The sequence below is a fragment of the Notolepis coatsorum genome (assembly GCF_963971535.1).
Source record: "Notolepis coatsorum genome assembly, chromosome: 15".
NCBI lineage: Eukaryota > Metazoa > Chordata > Actinopteri > Aulopiformes > Paralepididae > Notolepis > Notolepis coatsorum.
The window spans coordinates 10983311-11007737 of record NC_140179.1 but is presented as its reverse complement, the minus strand read 5'-3'; the positions used below and the strand labels follow the sequence as shown (position 1 = coordinate 11007737).

Genomic DNA, 24427 nt, shown 5'->3' with positions numbered 1-24427 from the left:
CGTGCACGGGGACAGACAGGCCGTCAGAATGTTAATTTGGGATCAATAAATAATAATGGGTCAGTAATGAAGAATTTCTCAATTCTCCGCTTGAAATAATTTATCAAAATGTCCAATCTAACGAATTTCGTTTGCTCATAATAGCCTACTGCTGAATAACATGGACAAATAAATAATAAATTATTTTGTGCAGATCTTGCATGGTGCAGAATCACAGCAAATCCGCCCCTCAATCAATATCGCCGTGGGGGGGGGGGGGGGGGGGGGGCATAATCCCACGGGACAATGCATTGGGAACTTGTGTCCCACGACGACATATACCCCCGTGAATATTATTGCACCGATCGGAATACGGGTGTGGGGGGGGGGGAGTGTTGTTGGACGAGGCTCATTTGCATAGAAAGGGGAACATGTTTCGCCCCCATATTACCTCATTTAAATACGCGCTAATAGTAGAGACAGTAGTATAGTAGGTAGTTTTGATTTAGTCAGCTTGGGGAGGACGGCAACCTTCCATAAAAATCCAAATGAAGTACATTTATTATTGTTATTCTCATGTCTCCTCCTCCTCCTCCTCCTCCTCCTTCTCCTCCCTGTCTCCTCCTCCTTCTCCTGCCTGTCTCCTCCTCCTCCTCCTCCCAGGACAAGAGGAACTTCCTGCGTGACCCCCCCGCCGGCGTCCAGTTCACCTTTGACCCTGAGCAGATGTACCCCATCGCCATGGTGATGCTGGATGAGGACCAGCTGCTCAACAGGATGCGCTTCGACCTGGTGCCCAAACAGTCAGTCACTCAAACAGTCACTCAAACAGTCAGTCACTCAAACAGTCAGTCACTCAAACAGTCACTCAAACAGTCAGTCACCTGGTGCCCAAACAGTCAGTCACTCCATCAGCTTCAAACAGTCAGTCACTCTACCAGCTTCCACCTGGAGCTGAAACAGTCAGTCAGTCAGTCAGTCAGTCAGTCAGTCAGTCAGTCAGTCAGTCAGTCAGTCAGTCAGTCAGTCAGTCAGTCAGTCAGTCAGTCAGTCAGTCAGTCAGTCAGTCAGTCAGTCACTAGAGTGATAGGAGGTAGAGTAGTCGTCTGGTAATCGGAATGGTGGGGGGGAGCGGGAAGTGGGGTGACATGGGCCGACTTCGGTAGGTTTGAGATCAGGCGGGCTGCTGCGTTCTGAATGAGTTGAAGAGGCTTGGTGGCAGTGGCCGGGAGGCCAGCGTTGCAGTAGTCGAGGCGGGAGATGTAGTGATGCACCGATGTGAAAATTGTGGCCAATACCGATAACCGATATTAATATTGCTGTTCTGGCCGATACCGATATTTACCGATGTCGATATCTCTGTATAGAAAACACTTTTTTATGATAATCAAATAAAGAGCTATTTTCCAAAACGCATAATTTTTTTACTTTTGTAACTTATTTTCAGAAATGACTGATATTTTGAAACTATTTAAGGCCAAAACATGTAAAAAAAAAAAAAAAAAAATTGTATCTGCCCTATCTTGATATCGGACCGATACCGATGTTTAAAAAAACGGCCATATCGGCCAATATTATATCGGCGGCCGATATATCGTGCATCACTAGGGAGATGACTGTTGATTGGACGAGGAGTTGGGTGGCTTCTTTTGTCAGGAAGGGGCTGATCCTTCTGACGTTGCTCAGGAGGAATCTGCAGGTTCTGGTTGTCACTGCGATGTGAGCAGAGAAGTTCAACTGGTCGTCGAGGACAACACCAAGCTTTTTGGCGGTTGGGGACGCGGTCACAGCTGCATTCTCGACTGTGATGAAAAGGTCGGTCAGGGGGGAGGATTTGGCCGGCAGGTGGAGCAATTCTGTTTTGCTTAGGTGAGGTGGTTGGTCGTCATCCAGGCGGAGATCCGCTCAGAGACGTGGATATCTGAGGGAGGGAAGGAGAGGAAGAGTTGAGTATCGTCTGCATAACAATGATACGAGAAGCCATGAGACGTGATAATGTTACCCAGTGATTTAGTTTAGAGGGAGAAGAGAAGGGATCCTAGAACCGAGCCCTGGTGGACACCCGTCCGCAGGGGGCGGGTGGCCGACAGGGTCCCTCTCCATGACACTTGGTAGGAGCGGTCATTGATGTATGATGTCAGCCATGTCAGCGCAGAGCCAGCCACTCCCATTCCTGCGAGGGCCGCGAGGAGGATCTGATGGTTGACTGTGTCGAAGGCTGCAGATAGATCTAGGAGAATCAGGACAGAGGAGAGGCCTTTCGCTTTTGCTAAGTGAAGTGCCTCTGTGACCGCAATGAGGGCCATTTCTGTGGAGTGGCCAGTCCGGAAGCCAGACTGATTAGGGTCTAGGAGGTCATTCTGTAAGAGATAAGCAGTAAGTTGGTTGGATACAGCACGTTCAAGTGTTTTAGAAAGGAAGGAGAGAAGAGAGACAGGACGATAGTTGCCTATGACGGTGGGGTTTAGGTTTTTTTTTTTTATGAGCGGTGTGACTCTGGCTTGTTTTAGGGAGGTGGGGACCACCCCCGAGTTGAGTGAGAAGTTGATGGTTGCAGTTAGGAATGGGAGGATGTCTGGTGCTATGGTCTGGAGGAGTGGTAGCTGGTCCAGCTGGCATGTAGTCGGACGGTTCGACGTTACCAGTGTCAGGGTCTCTGCTTCTGTAATGGGAGAGAAAGATGATGAGGTTCTCGATTCAGCATTTGGAATGGGTGGGGGTTGGAAGAAGGAGCTGCGGATGTTCTCCACTTTTTCCTCAAAGAAGATTGCGAAGTCTTCGGCAGAGAAAGATGAGGGAGGAGGGGGTGGGGGGGGGGGGTGAGGAGGGAGGACATGGTAGCATGCAGTTTGCAAAGATTCTTGGCAGAGGCCTCGATCCTATGGTGAAAGAAAGAAGCTTTGGCATTAGTAATGGTTTTGGAGAATGTTAACAAGAGGTTGTGATATGTGTCGATGTCAGCAGTGAGGCGTGACTTTCTATACTTCCTCTCAGCCACTCTCAGGGCCTGTCTTTGTTCTCTCACTGGATCTGTCAGCCATGGACTGGGTGGGGAACGGCGGGCAGGTTTCTCAACGAGGGGACAGAGCTTGTCGAAGGAGGTTGCAAGGGCTGAGAGGAGGGTGGAGGTTGCCATCTCTGTGGGGAGAGCAGAGAAGGTGTCACTCATAGGTAGAGCGGATAGTATGTCAGAGGAGAGGGTGGAGGGGGATGGGGAGGGCAGGTTGTGTCTGAGTGAGATGGTTTGAGTTGGGGTGAAGACCTTTCGGTTAAGCATGAGTTAGTGAGAAGGATATGAAGGAATGGTCAGATACATGTAGGGGAGTTACCGTGGTGTTAACACATCCTGCGCCATAAACGTCGCACAACGTGTTTCAAGTTCATGCGAATTCTGCCAATCCACGGCGTACGACGTTATTGAGATCATATTTAATTTCTTCGCCATGTTATTCATAATTCCCTCACGGAGCCTGGTATGATGCAGTGGGAGCATGCACAACTCTGCAACGCTTCAATACTGCCACCTGGTGGATGATCGGCGAGTTGCCAAACCGGAAGTGGATCTCTTGTGATCCCGGTGCGTCTTGGAAATGCGTCTGGCACTCGCATATTGTCGCGGGACTCAAGACACACACTGTGTATGGATCGCTGCCATAACTCAATAATCGATATGATTTGGGCTGTTATTATTATTATACAAACCGGAACTGGATCGACTCGATCGCCATCAAATAAGTGGGATCTTTTTGCTCCAGTCTCACCGGCCAACGGTAAGAGGACACTGATGTCATTTTCAGCGCGTTTGTTTATTATTATCCATGCAAACTGCTCCGATCAATATATCACCCATACTACATAGAGCATTTACCGACGATCACGGAATTATAAACGCCCCCCCCCCCCCGTTCACCCGCGCATGATCAGTCATAACGTTTAGGATCATGTACAGTTGAAATTTTTAATATAGCATGTATCGCCAACAAACGGCATTTGATCATCTACATATGCGTTTATGCCTATATCTCACGTTCTAGGAATTACTGCAGAAAACGATAAAAACATATTTATATTCTAGACGGTATTTTCGTATGAACCTATGAATGAAAAAGTAAAACGTTCCTACATCCTGAACGATAGATAATCGATGTTGAATGGGCCATAGTAATGTCAATTTAGCAATACAATTTAAAAAGTTATAGCCCTGCAAAGAAGGTAAACATCTCCATAGGCTTAGACTGGTGGCAGTGATCAAACATTGATGGATATAAGCGTGGCAGGGAATGTGTCAATGATGCTGGAGTTACGGGAAAATATGAGATCCAAGGAGTTGCCTGCTTTGTGGAGATGAGAGGGTGATTTACAATTCGAATGTCAACGTTATGAATGAAGCTTCGAAGCTTCCAACTATTCTGTACCTGCCTGTGTGTCTCAGTGTGTAGGAGGAACTGTTTGTGTCTCAGTGTGTAGGAGGAACTGTTTGTGTCTCAGTGTGAAGGAGGAACTGTTTGTGTCTCAGTGTGTAGGAGGAACTGTTTGTGTCTCAGTGTGTAGGAGGAACTGTTTGTGTTCCTGTGTGTCTCAGTGTGTAGGAGGAACTGTTTGTGTCTCAGTGTGTAGGAGGAACTGTTTGTGTATCAGTGTGTAGGAGGAACTGTTTGTGTCTCAGTGTGTCTCAGTGTGAAGGAGGAACTGTGTGTGTCTCAGTGTGAAGGAGGAACTGTTTGTGTTCCTGTGTGTCTCAGTGTGAAGGAGGAACTGTTTGTGTTCCTGTGTGTCTCAGTGTGAAGGAGGAACTGTTTGTGTCTCAGTGTGAAGGAGGAACTGTTTGTGTTCCTGTGTGTCTCAGTGTGAAGGAGGAACTGTGTGTGTCTCAGTGTGAAGGAGGAACTGTTTGTGTCTCAGTGTGTGGGAGGAACTGTTTGTGTTCCTGTGTGTCTCAGTGTGAAGGAGGAACTGTTTGTGTTCCTGTGTGTCTCAGTGTGAAGGAGGAACAGTTCTGGAGGAACTACTTCTACCGGGTGTCTCTGATCAAACAGTCCGCCCAGCTCACAGCGCTGGCTGCCCAGCAGCAGCAGACAGAGGAGGAGGGAGACACCAGCACTGCACCTGAGGACGTCTCCCTAACAGGTAAACATGTCAGTCTAGTGCACCTGAGGACGTCTCCCTAACAGGTGAACATGTCAGTCTAGTGCACCTGAGGACGTCTCCCTAACAGGTGAACATGTCAGTCTAGTGTACCTGAGGACGTCTCCCTAACAGGTGAACATGTCTAGTGCACCTGAGGACGTCTCCCTAACAGGTAAACATGTCAGTCTAGTGCACCTGAGGACGTCTCCCTAACAGGTAAACATGTCAGTCTAGTGTACCTGAGGACGTCTCCCTAACAGGTAAACATGTCAGTCTAGTGTACCTGAGGACGTCTCCCTAACAGGTAAACATGTCAGTCTAGTGCACCTGAGGACGTCTCCCTAACAGGTAAACATGTCAGTCTAGTGTACCTGAGGACGTCTCCCTAACAGGTAAACATGTCAGTCTAGTGTACCTGAGGACGTCTCCCTAACAGGTAAACATGTCAGTCTAGTGCACCTGAGGACGTCTCCCTAACAGGTAAACATGTCAGTCTAGTGTACCTGAGGACGTCTCCCTAACAGGTGAACATGTCTAGTGTACCTGAGGACGTCTCCCTAACAGGTGAACATGTCTAGTGTACCTGAGGACGTCTCCCTAACACAGTGCTTCTCAAACTTTTTCTGTCAGGCCCCCCTTTGGCGGACCAAAATATTTTGGGCCCCCCCCCCCCCTCGCCCCAACAAAATAGTCATGAAATGTGCCATGTTTAAATTTATTGAAATAACACCAATATCGTGACCTTTCAAATTGGCCCTATATTTTGTTTTCAGAGCTGTCATGGATGAAAAGCCAGCATGTGGTGCTGAATGGTATCAACACCTTAACTGCTGCATCATGAGATACTTGGTGGGCCATGAGATGAGATACTTGGTACTCAGCACCACACTCTGAAACTAGCTCTCTAGGTGGTATCAGATGAGATTTTAAAGAGTTCTTCCAAGAGTTTGGATGGAGATGTGTCAGGAAGCTTTGTCTCAATGTTGTCTATAACGTTTTTTTTTATCCAGAGTAACTTGGTGATCCTTTTCTGTGTTTTATTAAATAATGATTTTCAGATTTTGAGAAATGGTATTTTCATGGAGAACAGTGCAGCTGCAACAGATAGCACTTTAGTGATAATTTTCTGTAATCCAAAAACATTTTTAAATTTTAAAATTTTTTTTAATCAATCTCAAGGCCCCCCCTGTCATGCCTCTGCGCCCCCCACTTTGAGAAACACTGCCCTAACAGGTGAACATGTCTAGTGTACCTGAGGACGTCTCCCTAACAGGTGAACATGTCTAGTGTACCTGAGGACGTCTCCCTAACAGGTGAACATGTCTAGTGTACCTGAGGACGTCTCCCTAACAGGTGAACATGTCTAGTGTACCTGAGGACGTCTCCCTAACAGGTGAACATGTCTAGTGTACCTGAGGACGTCTCCCTAACAGGTGAACATGTCTAGTGTACCTGAGGACGTCTCCCTGGTGGCTGAGCAGGTCGGGTCACATACCAGGGCTGTGTCTGGAATCCCTACTAGCCCTACTACCCACCGTACACAATATGTGCATTTTAACTCATTGACTGCCACACTGTTTTCCCATCTTTACTCCCTGGCGCCAGCGTTATTGACCATTTTCACGATGTTTGCAGACCCATCGTATATTCTGTATTATAGCTATGGAGACAATAGTATGGCTCATTTGACAGGCACTATTTATACACCAACATGGAAAAAACAGTGTATGTCTACATACCTTCGTTTGTGCCCTATCCCGTGCTAATGATCGCCTCGTTTCACTATAATCCAGGCTGATATCCTGGAATGGGAGTTATGACATATTATGTGCATTATGCGCAAATTGTTCGGGTTGCTCGCCTGAAACCTATATTATTTGCAAATCTAGGTATATACCATATAGATGTTTCTTCACAAAGTCATCAAGGGGGGGGGGGGGGGGGGGGCGTTTAAGCTGCGATCGTTACCAAAAGCATGTTTTAGGCACGGTAAAATACGACGTTGTGATCAATACAAAAGCATGTTTTAGGTTTGGTAAAATAGACCTAAAATAGACCTTATACCTTTGTCAGAAGGTACTCCAAAATGAATAATCCCAGTAGTTCCATCGCGATCGCCATTATCGGTGTGCATTGGGCCTGGCTAGAATACGGAAAACAATAGGTTACATCCTCGCAAAATCGGCGACAGATGGCTGTGTGCTGCTTCACTTTGAGGGGGAAGGGATTCCTGCAGCCAGTGAGAGACAACTGAGAGACAACTGAGAGACCCAGTTCAAAAGCTAGGTGATACTGCCACATGTCGGGATTCGATCGCCATTGCAATTATAACGTAGGCAGCGGTGCCAGGGAGACACAGGCATTCCGCGCAAGTGTTTAGAATGGGGAAAGATGGGAAAAAGAAAAAAGGATCCCAATTAGCTTATGCAAATGATAAAAGCCATCTACTATAAATGTCTGTCTAGAACTGAGATAATGAACAGACTATGCAGGGGGTGTAAACAGACACACTAGGGTGTGTTCCATATGCTTCTTTCGTCTTGTCACCTTCTGTTCCTCTGAGCAAGGGCTCGAGGTCGAGGGAAGGAGAGAGGAACAGTAAAGAGAGGTCGAGGGAAGGAGAGAGGAACAGTAAAGAGAGGTCGAGGGAAGGAGAGAGGAACAGTAAAGAGAGGTCGAGGGAGAGAGAGAGGAACAGTAAAGAGAGGTCGAGGGAGAGAGAGAGAGGAACAGTAAAGAGAGGTAGAGGGAAGGAGAGAGGAACAGTAAAGACACATAATGCTCGCCGGGCAGACTAGGCTGTAAAATGCTTTGGCAATATTTAATTGAATACCCTCTTTAGTCCCCTGACCCAGGATCAAAGGTCATTACAGACCCCGTCTAGGGTGAATCAGGGTGGAGTTCCACAGAACCATCACTTCGGCACTGCAGTGAGCGGTCACCAGACCAGTGTCTGTGGGGCGGATTCACGAAGCGCGGCTTTTTCTGACGCTAAGCCGGCGCAAGTAGCTCTGAAACACAGTTTGCTATTATTCACAGAGGAGGCGCGACGGGGTGAAATGAGGTGGCAACTGCGTTGCATCAGCATTGCGTCCGGTGCTATTAGCTCATATTTAAATGAGGTAATATGGGCGGAACATATTCCCCTTTCTATGCAAATGAGCCTCGTCCAAAAACACTCCCAATTCACAACGGGGCGGTTAAAGGGACGCGCCCTTAACGTCTTCAGAGATCTGGTGGTAACTAAGCGACGTGGAAACATTTGGGTGGTTTTGCGCAAGCTCCCACGCATGCGCCCCCGTGTGCGGATCGACGTGAGATTTCTCCCGGTGGTAGATCTCGGCTAATTGTGTTTGTTTGCATTTCTACACCCAAATTAAGTTTCTTTCTATCAGTTCCTAATCAGATGGTATGCCACGTAAAACTAACGGTGTTGTATTCCTTGTGCAGAAACCGTCAGACCTAAAACCCCGCCTGTTTCCATCAGTGACAAGCAGAAGGTAAGTTGTATCCATCGTCAAGGTAACATGATGCACAGTAACACACTGATGCTTCCAAGCTTTCAATCATGGTGAACGAGAAGCAGGCTATTCTCTGTCCTCGCTCCACAATGGTGGAACGAAGTTCCCACCACAGTCAGGACAGACAGCTGAAACCATCACAGTCAGGACAGCTGAAACCACCACAGTCAGGACAGACAGCTGAAACCACCACAGTCAGGACAGCTGAAACCACCACAGTCAGGACAGACAGCTGAAACCACCACAGTCAGGACAGACAGCTGAAACCATCGCAGTCAGGACAGCTGAAACCACCACAGTCAGGACAGACAGCTGAAACCATCACAGTCAGGACAGACAGCTGAAACCATCACAGTCAGGACAGACAGCTGAAACCATCACAGTCAGGACAGCTGAAACCACCACAGTCAGGACAGACAGCTGAAACCACCACAGTCAGGACAGACAGCTGAAACCATCACAGTCAGGACAGACAGCTGAAACCATCACAGTCAGGACAGACAGCTGAAACCATCACAGTCAGGACAGACAGCTGAAACCACCACAGTCAGGACAGACAGCTGAAACCACCACAGTCAGGACAGACAGCTGAAACCACTACAGTCAGGACAGCTGAAACTATCACAGTCAGGACAGACAGCTGAAACCACTACAGTCAGGACAGCTGAAACCATCACAGTCAGGACAGCTGAAACCACCACAGTCAGGACAGCTGAAACCATCACAGTCAGGACAGACAGCTGAAACCACTACAGTCAGGACAGCTGAAACCATCACAGTCAGGACAGACAGCTGAAACCACTACAGTCAGGACAGCTGAAACCATCACAGTCAGGACAGACAGCTGAAACCACTACAGTCAGGACAGCTGAAACCATCACAGTCAGGACAGCTGAAACTATCACAGTCAGGACAGACAGCTGAAACCACTACAGTCAGGACAGCTGAAACCATCACAGTCAGGACAGCTGAAACCACCACAGTCAGGACAGACAGCTGAAACCATCACAGTCAGGAGCTGAAACCATCACAGTCAGGACAGACAGCTGAAACCACCACAGTCAGGACAGCTGAAACCATCACAGTCAGGACAGACAGCTGAAACTATCACAGTCAGGACAGACAGCTGAAACAATCACAGTCAGGACAGCTGAAACCATCACAGTCAGAACAGCTGAAACCATCACAGTCAGGACAGACAGCTGAAACCATCACAGTCAGGACAGACAGCTGAAACCATCACAGTCAGGACAGCTGAAACCATCACAGTCAGGACAGACAGCTGAAACCACCACAGTCGGGACAGCTGAAACCACCACAGTCAGGACAGACAGCTGAAACCATCACAGTCAGGACAGCTGAAACCATCACAGTCAGGACAGATGGCTGAAACCATCACAGTCAGGACAGACAGCTGAAACCATCACAGTCAGGACAGACAGCTGAAACCATCAGTCAGGACAGACAGCTGAAACCATCACAGTCAGGACAGCTGAAACCATCACAGTCAGGACAGACAGCTGAAACCATCACAGTCAGGACAGACAGCTGAAACCATCACAGTCAGGACAGACAGCTGAAACCATCACAGTCAGGACAGCTGAAACCATCACAGTCAGGACAGCTGAAACCATCACAGTCAGGACAGACAGCTGAAACCATCACAGTCAGGACAGACAGCTGAAACCATCACAGTCAGGACAGACAGCTGAAACCATCACAGTCAGGACAGACAGCTGAAACCATCACAGTCAGGACAGACAGCTGAAACCATCACAGTCAGGACAGCTGAAACCATCACAGTCAGGACAGACAGCTGAAACCATCACAGTCAGGACAGCTGAAACCATCACAGTCAGGACAGCTGAAACCATCACAGTCAGGACAGACAGCTGAAACCATCACAGTCAGGACAGCTGAAACCATCACAGTCAGGACAGACAGCTGAAACCACCACAGTCAGGACAGACAGCTGAAACCACCACAGTCAGGACAGACAGCTGAAACCACCACAGTCAGGACAGCTGAAACCACCACAGTCAGGACAGACAGCTGAAACCACCACAGTCAGGACAGACAGCTGAAACCATCACAGTCAGGACAGCTGAAACCACCACAGTCAGGACAGACAGCTGAAACCACCACAGTCAGGACAGACAGCTGAAACCATCACAGTCAGGACAGACAGCTGAAACCATCACAGTCAGGACAGACAGCTGAAACCATCACAGTCAGGACAGACAGCTGAAACCACCACAGTCAGGACAGACAGCTGAAACCACCACAGTCAGGACAGACAGCTGAAACCACTACAGTCAGGACAGCTGAAACTATCACAGTCAGGACAGACAGCTGAAACCACTACAGTCAGGACAGCTGAAACCATCACAGTCAGGACAGCTGAAACCACCACAGTCAGGACAGCTGAAACCATCACAGTCAGGACAGACAGCTGAAACCACTACAGTCAGGACAGCTGAAACCATCACAGTCAGGACAGACAGCTGAAACCACTACAGTCAGGACAGCTGAAACCATCACAGTCAGGACAGCTGAAACTATCACAGTCAGGACAGACAGCTGAAACCACTACAGTCAGGACAGCTGAAACCATCACAGTCAGGACAGCTGAAACCACCACAGTCAGGACAGACAGCTGAAACCATCACAGTCAGGAGCTGAAACCATCACAGTCAGGACAGACAGCTGAAACCATCACAGTCAGGACAGCTGAAACCACCACAGTCAGGACAGCTGAAACCATCACAGTCAGGACAGACAGCTGAAACTTTCACAGTCAGGACAGACAGCTGAAACAATCACAGTCAGGACAGCTGAAACCATCACAGTCAGAACAGCTGAAACCATCACAGTCAGGACAGACAGCTGAAACCATCACAGTCAGGACAGACAGCTGAAACCATCACAGTCAGGACAGCTGAAACCATCACAGTCAGGACAGACAGCTGAAACCACCACAGTCGGGACAGCTGAAACCACCACAGTCAGGACAGACAGCTGAAACCATCACAGTCAGGACAGCTGAAACCATCACAGTCAGGACAGATGGCTGAAACCATCACAGTCAGGACAGACAGCTGAAACCATCACAGTCAGGACAGACAGCTGAAACCATCAGTCAGGACAGACAGCTGAAACCATCACAGTCAGGACAGCTGAAACCATCACAGTCAGGACAGACAGCTGAAACCATCACAGTCAGGACAGACAGCTGAAACCATCACAGTCAGGACAGACAGCTGAAACCATCACAGTCAGGACAGCTGAAACCATCACAGTCAGGACAGCTGAAACCATCACAGTCAGGACAGACAGCTGAAACCATCACAGTCAGGACAGACAGCTGAAACCATCACAGTCAGGACAGACAGCTGAAACCATCACAGTCAGGACAGACAGCTGAAACCATCACAGTCAGGACAGCTGAAACCATCACAGTCAGGACAGCTGAAACCATCACAGTCAGGACAGACAGCTGAAACCATCACAGTCAGGACAGCTGAAACCATCACAGTCAGGACAGACAGCTGAAACCATCACAGTCAGGACAGCTGAAACCATCACAGTCAGGACAGCTGAAACCATCACAGTCAGGACAGCTGAAACCATCACAGTCAGGACAGACAGCTGAAACCACCACAGTCAGGACAGACAGCTGAAACCACCACAGTCAGGACAGACAGCTGAAACCACCACATTCAGGACAGACAGCTGAAACCACCACAGTCAGGACAGACAGCTGAAACCACCACAGTCAGGACATACAGCTGAAACCATCACAGTCAGGACAGCTGAAACCATCACAGTCAGGACAGCTGAAACCATCACAGTCAGGACAGCTGAAACCATCACAGTCAGGACAGCTGAAACCATCACAGGCAGGACAGCTGAAACCATCACAGTCAGGACAGACAGCTGAAACCACCACAGTCGGGACAGACAGCTGAAACCATCACAGCCAGGACAGACAGCTGAAACCATCACAGTCAGGACAGACAGCTGAAACCATCACAGTCAGGACAGCTGAAACCATCACAGTCAGGACAGACAGCTGAAACCATCACAGTCAGGACAGATGAAACCATCACAGTCAGGAAAGCTGAAACCATCACAGTTAGGACAGCTGAAACCATCACAGTCAGGACAGACAGCTGAAACCACCACAGTCAGGACAGACAGCTGAAACCATCACAGCCAGGACAGACAGCTGAAACCATCACAGTCAGGACAGACAGCTGAAACCATCACAGTCAGGACAGCTGAAACCATCACAGTCAGGACAGCTGAAACCATCACAGTCAGGACAGACAGCTGAAACCATCACAGTCAGGACAGGCAGCTGAAACCATCACAGTCAGGACAGCTGAAACCATCACAGTCAGGACAGACAGCTGAAACCATCACAGTCAGGACAGCTGAAACCATCACAGTCAGGACAGCTGAAACCATCACAGTCAGGACAGACAGCTGAAACCATCAGTCAGGACAGACAGCTGAAACCATCACAGTCAGGACAGCTGAAACCATCACAGTCAGGACAGACAGCTGAAACCATCACAGTCAGGACAGACAGCTGAAACCATCACAGTCAGGACAGACAGCTGAAACCATCACAGTCAGGACAGCTGAAACCATCACAGTCAGGACAGCTGAAACCATCACAGTCAGGACAGACAGCTGAAACCATCACAGTCAGGACAGCTGAAACCATCACAGTCAGGACAGACAGCTGAAACCACCACAGTCAGGACAGACAGCTGAAACCACCACAGTCAGGACAGACAGCTGAAACCACCACAGTCAGGACAGACAGCTGAAACCACCACAGTCAGGACAGACAGCTGAAACCACCACAGTCAGGACAGACAGCTGAAACCATCACAGTCAGGACAGCTGAAACCATCACAGTCAGGACAGCTGAAACCATCACAGTTAGGACAGCTGAAACCATCACAGTCAGGACAGCTGAAACCATCACAGCCAGGACAGCTGAAACCATCACAGTCAGGACAGACAGCTGAAACCACCACAGTCGGGACAGACAGCTGAAACCATCACAGCCAGGACAGACAGCTGAAACCATCACAGTCAGGACAGACAGCTGAAACCATCACAGTCAGGACAGCTGAAACCATCACAGTCAGGACAGACAGCTGAAACCATCACAGTCAGGACAGCTGAAACCATCACAGTCAGGAAAGCTGAAACCATCACAGTTAGGACAGCTGAAACCATCACAGTCAGGACAGACAGCTGAAACCACCACAGTCAGGACAGACAGCTGAAACCATCACAGCCAGGACAGACAGCTGAAACCATCACAGTCAGGACAGACAGCTGAAACCATCACAGTCAGGACAGCTGAAACCATCACAGTCAGGACAGCTGAAACCATCACAGTCAGGACAGACAGCTGAAACCATCACAGTCAGGACAGACAGCTGAAACCATCACAGTCAGGACAGCTGAAACCATCACAGTCAGGACAGACAGCTGAAACCATCACAGTCAGGACAGCTGAAACCATCACAGTCAGGACAGCTGAAACCATCACAGTCAGGACAGCTGAAACCACCATAGTCAGGACAGACAGCTGAAACCATCACAGTCAGGACAGCTGAAACCATCACAGTCAGGACAGACAGCTGAAACCACCACAGTCAGGACAGACAGCTGAAACCATCACAGTCAGGACAGACAGCTGAAACCATCACAGTCAGGACAGCTGAAACCATCACAGTCAGGACAGACAGCTGAAACCATCACAGTCAGGACAGCTGAAACCATCACAGTCAGGACAGCTGAAACCATCACAGTCAGGACAGCTGAAACCATCACAGTCAGGACAGACAGCTGAAACCACCACAGTCAGGACAGACAGCTGAAACCACCACAGTCAGGACAGACAGCTGAAACCACCACATTCAGGACAGACAGCTGAAACCACCACAGTCAGGACAGACAGCTGAAACCACCACAGTCAGGACATACAGCTGAAACCATCACAGTCAGGACAGCTGAAACCATCACAGTCAGGACAGCTGAAACCATCACAGTCAGGACAGCTGAAACCATCACAGTCAGGACAGCTGAAACCATCACAGGCAGGACAGCTGAAACCATCACAGTCAGGACAGACAGCTGAAACCACCACAGTCGGGACAGACAGCTGAAACCATCACAGCCAGGACAGACAGCTGAAACCATCACAGTCAGGACAGACAGCTGAAACCATCACAGTCAGGACAGCTGAAACCATCACAGTCAGGACAGACAGCTGAAACCATCACAGTCAGGACAGATGAAACCATCACAGTCAGGAAAGCTGAAACCATCACAGTTAGGACAGCTGAAACCATCACAGTCAGGACAGACAGCTGAAACCACCACAGTCAGGACAGACAGCTGAAACCATCACAGCCAGGACAGACAGCTGAAACCATCACAGTCAGGACAGACAGCTGAAACCATCACAGTCAGGACAGCTGAAACCATCACAGTCAGGACAGCTGAAACCATCACAGTCAGGACAGACAGCTGAAACCATCACAGTCAGGACAGGCAGCTGAAACCATCACAGTCAGGACAGCTGAAACCATCACAGTCAGGACAGACAGCTGAAACCATCACAGTCAGGACAGCTGAAACCATCACAGTCAGGACAGCTGAAACCATCACAGTCAGGACAGACAGCTGAAACCATCAGTCAGGACAGACAGCTGAAACCATCACAGTCAGGACAGCTGAAACCATCACAGTCAGGACAGACAGCTGAAACCATCACAGTCAGGACAGACAGCTGAAACCATCACAGTCAGGACAGACAGCTGAAACCATCACAGTCAGGACAGCTGAAACCATCACAGTCAGGACAGCTGAAACCATCACAGTCAGGACAGACAGCTGAAACCATCACAGTCAGGACAGCTGAAACCATCACAGTCAGGACAGACAGCTGAAACCACCACAGTCAGGACAGACAGCTGAAACCACCACAGTCAGGACAGACAGCTGAAACCACCACAGTCAGGACAGACAGCTGAAACCACCACAGTCAGGACAGACAGCTGAAACCACCACAGTCAGGACAGACAGCTGAAACCATCACAGTCAGGACAGCTGAAACCATCACAGTCAGGACAGCTGAAACCATCACAGTTAGGACAGCTGAAACCATCACAGTCAGGACAGCTGAAACCATCACAGCCAGGACAGCTGAAACCATCACAGTCAGGACAGACAGCTGAAACCACCACAGTCGGGACAGACAGCTGAAACCATCACAGCCAGGACAGACAGCTGAAACCATCACAGTCAGGACAGACAGCTGAAACCATCACAGTCAGGACAGCTGAAACCATCACAGTCAGGACAGACAGCTGAAACCATCACAGTCAGGACAGCTGAAACCATCACAGTCAGGAAAGCTGAAACCATCACAGTTAGGACAGCTGAAACCATCACAGTCAGGACAGACAGCTGAAACCACCACAGTCAGGACAGACAGCTGAAACCATCACAGCCAGGACAGACAGCTGAAACCATCACAGTCAGGACAGACAGCTGAAACCATCACAGTCAGGACAGCTGAAACCATCACAGTCAGGACAGCTGAAACCATCACAGTCAGGACAGACAGCTGAAACCATCACAGTCAGGACAGACAGCTGAAACCATCACAGTCAGGACAGCTGAAACCATCACAGTCAGGACAGACAGCTGAAACCATCACAGTCAGGACAGCTGAAACCATCACAGTCAGGACAGCTGAAACCATCACAGTCAGGACAGCTGAAACCACCATAGTCAGGACAGACAGCTGAAACCATCACAGTCAGGACAGCTGAAACCATCACAGTCAGGACAGACAGCTGAAACCACCACAGTCAGGACAGACAGCTGAAACCATCACAGTCAGGACAGCTGAAACCATCACAGTCAGGACAGACAGCTGAAACCACCACAGTCAGGACAGACAGCTGAAACCACCACAGTCAGGACAGACAGCTGAAACCACCACAGTCAGGACAGCTGAAACCACTACAGTCAGGACAGACAGCTGAAACCACTACAGTCAGGACAGCTGAAACTATCACAGTCAGGACAGACAGCTGAAACCACCACAGTCAGGACAGCTGAAACCACTACAGTCAGGACAGCTGAAACCATCACAGTCAGGACAGCTGAAACCACTACAGTCAGGACAGCTGAAACCATCACAGTCAGGACAGCTGAAACCATCACAGTCAGGACAGCTGAAACCACTACAGTCAGGACAGCTGAAACCATCAGTCAGGAGCTGAAACCATCACAGTCAGGACAGCTGAAACCACTACAGTCAGGACAGCTGAAACCATCACAGTCAGGACAGCTGAAACCACCACAGTCAGGACAGCTGAAACCATCACAGTCAGGAGCTGAAACCATCACAGTCAGGACAGCTGAAACCACCACAGTCAGGACAGCTGAAACCATCACAGTCAGGAGCTGAAACCATCACAGTCAGGACAGCTGAAACCATCACAGTCAGGACAGCTGAAACCACCACAGTCAGGACAGCTGAAACCATCACAGTCAGGACAGACATCTGAAACCATCATAGTCAGGACAGACAGCTGAAACTATCACAGTCAGGACAGACAGCTGAAACAATCACAGTCAGGACAGCTGAAACCATCACAGTCAGAACAGCTGAAACCATCACAGTCAGGACAGACAGCTGAAACCATCACAGTCAGGACAGCTGAAACCATCACAGTCAGGACAGCTGAAACCATCACAGTCAGGACAGCTGAAACCATCACAGTCAGGACAGACAGCTGAAACCATCACAGTCAGGACAGCTGAAACCACCACAGTCGGGACAGCTGAAACCACCACAGTCAGGACAGACAGCTGAAACCATCACAGTCAGGACAGCTGAAACCATCACAGTCAGGACAGATGGCTGAAACCATCACAGTCAGGACAGCTGAAACCATCACAGTCAGGACAGACAGCTGAAACCATCACAGTCAGGACAGACAGCTGAAACCATCAGTCAGGACAGACAGCTGAAACCATCACAGTCAGGACAGCTGAAACCATCACAGTCAGGACAGACAGCTGAAACCATCACAGTCAGGACAGACAGCTGAAACCATCACAGTCAGGACAGACAGCTGAAACCATCACAGTCAGGACAGCTGAAACCATCACAGTCAGGACAGCTGAAACCATCACAGTCAGGACAGACAGCTGAAACCATCACAGTCAGGACAGCTGAAACCATCACAGTCAGGACAGCTGAAACCATCACAGTCAGGACAGCTGAAACCATCACAGTCAGGACAGACAGCTGAAACCATCACAGTCAGGACAGCTGAAACCATCACAGTCAGGACAGACAGCTGAAACCATCACAGTCAGGACAGCTGAAACCATCACAGTCAGGACAGCTGAAACCATCACAGTCAGGACAGCTGAAACCACCACAGTCAGGACAGACAGCTGAAACCACCACAGTCAGGACAGACAGCTGAAACCACCACAGTCAGGACAGACAGCTGAAACCACCACAGTCAGGACAGACAGCTGAAACCACCACAGTCAGGACAGACAGCTGAAACCATCACAGTCAGGACAGCTGAAACCATCACAGTCAGGACAGCTGAAACCATCACAGTCAGGACAGCTGAAACCATCACAGTCAGGACAGCTGAAACCATCACAGGCAGGACAGCTGAAACCATCACAGTCAGGACAGACAGCTGAAACCACCACAGTCGGGACAGACAGCTGAAACCTTCACAGCCAGGACAGACAGCTGAAACCATCACAGTCAGGACAGACAGCTGAAACCATCACAGTCAGGACAGCTGAAACCATCACAGTCAGGACAGACAGCTGAAACCATCACAGTCAGGACAGATGAAACCATCACAGTCAGGAAAGCTGAAACCATCACAGTTAGGACAGCTGAAACCATCACAGTCAGGACAGACAGCTGAAACCACCACAGTCAGGACAGACAGCTGAAACCATCACAGCCAGGACAGACAGCTGAAACCATCACAGCCAGGACAGACAGCTGAAACCATCACAGTCAGGACAGACAGCTGAAACCATCACAGTCAGGACAGCTGAAACCATCACAGTCAGGACAGCTGAAACCATCACAGTCAGGACAGACAGCTGAAACCATCACAGTCAGGACAGGCAGCTGAAACCATCACAGTCAGGACAGCTGAAACCATCACAGTCAGGACAGACAGCTGAAACCATCACAGTCAGGACAGCTGAAACCATCACAGTCAGGACAGCTGAAACCATCACAGTCAGGACAGACAGCTGAAACCATCAGTCAGGACAGACAGCTGAAACCATCACAGTCAGGACAGCTGAAACCATCACAGTCAGGACAGACAGCTGAAACCATCACAGTCAGGACAGACAGCTGAAACCATCACAGTCAGGACAGACAGCTGAAACCATCACAGTCAGGACAGCTGAAACCATCACAGTCAGGACAGCTGAAACCATCACAGTCAGGACAGACAGCTGAAACCATCACAGTCAGGACAGCTGAAACCATCACAGTCAGGACAGCTGAAACCACCACAGTCAGGACAGACAGCTGAAACCACCACAGTCAGGACAGACAGCTGAAACCACCACAGTCAGGACAGACAGCTGAAACCACCACAGTCAGGACAGACAGCTGAAACCACCACAGTCAGGACAGACAGCTGAAACCATCACAGTCAGGACAGCTGAAACCATCACAGTCAGGACAGCTGAAACCATCACAGTTAGGACAGCTGAAACCATCACAGTCAGGACAGCTGAAACCATCACAGCCAGGACAGCTGAAACCATCACAGTCAGGACAGACAGCTGAAACCACCACAGTCGGGACAGACAGCTGAAACCATCACAGCCAGGACAGACAGCTGAAACCATCACAGTCAGGACAGACAGCTGAAACCATCACAGTCAGGACAGCTGAAACCATCACAGTCAGGACAGACAGCTGAAACCATCACAGTCAGGACAGCTGAAACCATCACAGTCAGGAAAGCTGAAACCATCACAGTTAGGACAGCTGAAACCATCACAGTCAGGACAGACAGCTGAAACCACCACAGTCAGGACAGACAGCTGAAACCATCACAGCCAGGACAGACAGCTGAAACCATCACAGTCAGGACAGACAGCTGAAACCATCACAGTCAGGACAGACAGCTGAAACCATCACAGTCAGGACAGACAGCTGAAACCATCACAGTCAGGACAGCTGAAACCATCACAGTCAGGACAGACAGCTGAAACCATCACAGTCAGGACAGCTGAAACCATCACAGTCAGGACAGCTGAAACCATCACAGTCAGGACAGCTGAAACCACCATAGTCAGGACAGACAGCTGAAACCATCACAGTCAGGACAGCTGAAACCATCCCAGTCAGGACAGACAGCTGAAACCATCACAGTCAGGACAGACAGCTGAAACCATCACAGTCAGGACAGACAGCTGAAAGCATCACAGTCAGGACAGCTGAAACCATCACAGTCAGGACAGACAGCTGAGACCATCACAGTCAGGACAGACAGCTGAAACCACCACAGTCAGGACAGCTGAAAGCATCACAGTCAGGACAGCTGAAACCATCACAGTCAGGACAGCTGAAACCATCACAGTCAGGACAGCTGAAACCACCACAGTCAGGACAGATGAAACCATCACAGTCAGGACAGCTGAAACCATCACAGTCAGGACAGCTGAAACCATCACAGTCAGGACAGCTGAAACCACCACAGTCAGGACAGCTGAAACCATCACAGTCAGCACAGCTGAAACCATCACAGTCAGGACAGCTGAAACCACCACAGTCAGGACAGCTGAAACCACCACAGTCAGGACAGCTGAAACCATCACAGTCAGCACAGCTGAAACCATCACAGTCAGGACAGCTGAAACCATCACAGTCAGGACAGACAGCTGAAACCATCACAGTCAGGACAGCTGAAACCACCACAGTCAGGACAGCTGAAACCATCACAGTCAGCACAGCTGAAACCATCACAGTCAGGACAGCTGAAACCACCACAGTCAGGACAGCTGAAACCATCACAGTTAGGACAGCTGAAACCATCACAGTCAGGACAGACAGCTGAAACCATCACAGTCAGGACAGCTGAAACCACCACAGTCAGGACAGACAGCTGAAACCATCACAGTCAGGACAGACAGCTGAAACCATCACAGTCAGGACAGACGAAACCATCACAGTCAGGACAGCTGAAACCATCACAGTCAGGACAGATGAAACCATCACAGTCAGGACAGCTGAAACCATCACAGTCAGGACAGCTGAAACCATCACAGTCAGGACAGCTGAAACCATCACAGTCAGGACAGACAGCTGAAACCACCACAGTCAGGACAGACAGCTGAAAACCATCACAGTCAGGACAGCTGAAACCACCACAGTCAGGACAGCTAAAACCATCACAGTCAGGACAGCTGAAACCACCACAGTCAGGACAGCTAAAACCATCACAGTCAGGACAGCTGAAACCACCACAGTCAGGACAGCTGAAACCATCACAGTCAGGACAGACAGCTGAAACCACCACAGTCAGGACAGCTGAAACCATCACAGTCAGGACAACCGAAACCCGCCCAATTTTCCACCGTCTACTAAAAACACACTTCTTCTATCAATATCGGAAATGAAAAAAAAGAAAACCTTCATACTGTCTTCTACTATCATGTACTTTTCCACTAAATAATCGTCCTTGTCTATATTACTACCTACTATACTAACATGTCTCTACACTCAACACTGTAGCATTCAAGTTTCAACAATGTTTGATGAACATTGTTACTCAGCTGATAGAGTTGTACCCTTCCTGATGACTTGTCGTACAGAACTTGTAAGTCGCTTTGGATAAAAGCGTTCAGCTAAATGACTAAATGTAAATGTAGACTCTCCCCAGACTGACAGTAGGGCAGCACGATGACCTTTGGATAAAAGGGTCAGCTAGATTTAGATGGTATTCGATGCCAAAATCAAGATTCAAATGATTAATTAAAAAAAAAAAAAATGTCCGACTCCAAAAGGTTGCCTACGTCAGAAATAAGAAATATCTTATTGAAATAATAATCATTTTGAAAATCTGTTCTTCTGAGGCATGGATCATGAGAACTTTCAGAAACACATATAGCCCTTAGCTCTCATTTAGCAGCCGCGTTGTAAATGTGTGGGGTGGGACCAGCCCTACCTACATAATAATAATAATAATAATAATCAACTTTATTTGTATAGCACCTTTCATACAGAAACTGCAGCTCAAAGTGCTTCACAACAGAAAAAAGACAGGCATAAAATGAGGACATAAAGTGCAGACAAAATCACAGTTTTTCACATTAGGATCTAACATCCCAACAGGCCACCTTGTTTATGGTTTGATTCCGTTTTAAATAGACAATAATAAAAAGAGTAAGATAAAATAGACAGAGTAAAATAGTGCAATAGTGCAGTGCAATAAAATAGTAGAATAGAGTTTTGCTCCACCTGCTCCAAACAGAATTGCTCCACCTGCCGGCCAAATCCTCCCCCCTGACCGACCTTTCCATCACAGTCGAGAATGCAGCTGTGACCGCGTCCCCGACCGCCAAGAACCTTGGTGTTGTCCTCGACGACCAGTTGAACTTCTCTGCTCACATCGCAGCGACAACCAGAACCTGCCGATTCCTCCTGAGCAACGTCAAAAGGATCCGCCCCTTCCTGACAAAAGAAGCCACCCAACTCCTCGTCCAATCAACAGTCATCTCCCGCCTCGACTACTGCAACGCACTGCTCGCTGGCCTCCCGGCCACTGCCACTAAGCCTCTTCAACTCATTCAGAACGCAGCGGCCCGCCTGATCTCAAACCTACCGAAGTCGGCCCATGTCACCCCACTTCTTAGGGACCTGCACTGGCTCCCCATTGCTGCATGAATCCGCTTCAAGGCCCTCGACCTAGCATACCGTGCGGCAAAGGGAACTGCTCCCGCCTACCTCCGGTCAATGGTCTCTAACTACACACCCTCAAGACCCCTACACTCTGCATCTTCTGGCCGCCTCAGACCTACTCCTATCCAAGCTCCGGGAGGGTCATCAAAGAGAAGTCGCCTATTCTCAGTCCTTGCCCCACAATGGTGGAATGAACTACCCACCCCAGTTAGGACAGCCGAAACACATCCAATCTTTCGCCGTCGACTAAAGACGCACTTCTTCAACCATTATCTGAATTAAAAAAAGAAAAAAAAATCTAACCCTAACTAACCATACTGTCATGCACTTGTCCTAATAAACTAACCTACACTGTAGCACTCAACACTTTGATGAACATTGTTACTCAGCTGATAGAGTTGTGCCCTTCCTGATGGCTTGTCGTACAGAACTTGTAAGTCGCTTTGGATAAAAGCGTCAGCTAAATGACTAAATGTAAATGTAAATGTAAATGTAGAGTAGATAAAAAAAATAAAAAAAGTGCGGCCGGGTAGCGCAGCGGACTAAGCGTCTGTCTACCACCACAGAGACAGTGGGATCGAATCCAGCTGTGGTGCCTCCGGGTTGCGTGAATACTTTCGGCAGCCAACTTGCCCTTCCGCGTTGCTCTGATTGGCCGAGCGCGCGCATGCGCATGAGCCGCGACGCGCTCCTCAGCCAGCTCCTCAGCCAGGCTCCGCTTAACGCAATTTATACAAATGGAAGTATTGATTACGCCGTAACGAATCATTAAAAAAATATACCCTTAACTGGAATATGTTGTGCCTTTACACATATGTTGGATTATGTAATTGGTTTGTCATGACAAACCAATAAAAAATCGCGAATTAACCGGTGGCTACAACAACACACAGTAACTACATCCATCATTGTTTACAATGAACGGTGGGGCTATTCGAAAGGACTGGACACAGACGCGTTAAACTAACCTAAAGTTAGTTGTTCACCAACAATCTACAGACACAAACAAACACAGAACCGGACTGTTATATTAAATTAATTGATTGCTGTTTAACGCGTCTGTGTCCAGTCCTTTCGCGGTGGATCAATAAAAGGATCGATTTTTTTCTAATGGCGATCAGGAATTGGAATAATCCATTTGGATACCATCTGATCTCAGGTAAGGAATCTATGTTACCAGTCTTAGGATAATCAGACCCGTTTTCACGGAGATATAAGCTTTTTCTTTTTTTTGTGATATGGCTGTTTGACTCTAAGAGCGATCAGGAACTGAGAGAATCGATTTTCAGCGCGCGGCACTAGCGTGCACACGTACACATACTATCGATAATCTAGCGTTTATTTGAAAAGATTCATAAATAGGCCGACAAATGACAACGTTCTAGAATATTACAGTACATCAGCGATTATCATGGAATCCTCTTTTTTTTCCGTGAAAACGAGGGGTTTTCTAAATGCTATGAAACGGAAATGAACCGATAAAAAAACAATCTGCTTCGACAATGTTGACTGGAAATAGGTCATTGATAATGCGACGGGCAGATTAGACACATAGCCATAATTTAAAACATAGATTAGGCGATATTAATGCTAACATTGAAGTGGATGTGGGCATTCAAGCACTAAATGTGCACCCCCTGCTGGGCATTCAAATTGACAAAAATATAATAATAAATAAATAAATAAAATAAAATAAAAGACAAATAATTTTTTTACAGTGCAATAAAATAGTTCTTTATTACTGTTCAACAGTTCAAAGTCGTCTTTACCTTCTCTGTTT

The 24427-nt window shown here is 48.4% G+C and overlaps 1 protein-coding gene across 1 annotated transcript in view; it reads left to right on the top strand.

Moving 5' to 3' along the window:
* LOC311241315 (synapse-associated protein 1-like) overlaps positions 1–24427 on the top strand; it is a 63202-nt gene that overhangs the window by 20529 nt on the left and 18246 nt on the right. The window contains exons 5-7 of the mRNA XM_084330095.1: positions 643–782; positions 4958–5106; positions 8557–8606. Coding sequence (XP_084186221.1) covers positions 643–782; positions 4958–5106; positions 8557–8606 — 339 coding nt within the window. The remainder of the gene's footprint in view (positions 1–642; positions 783–4957; positions 5107–8556; positions 8607–24427) is intronic.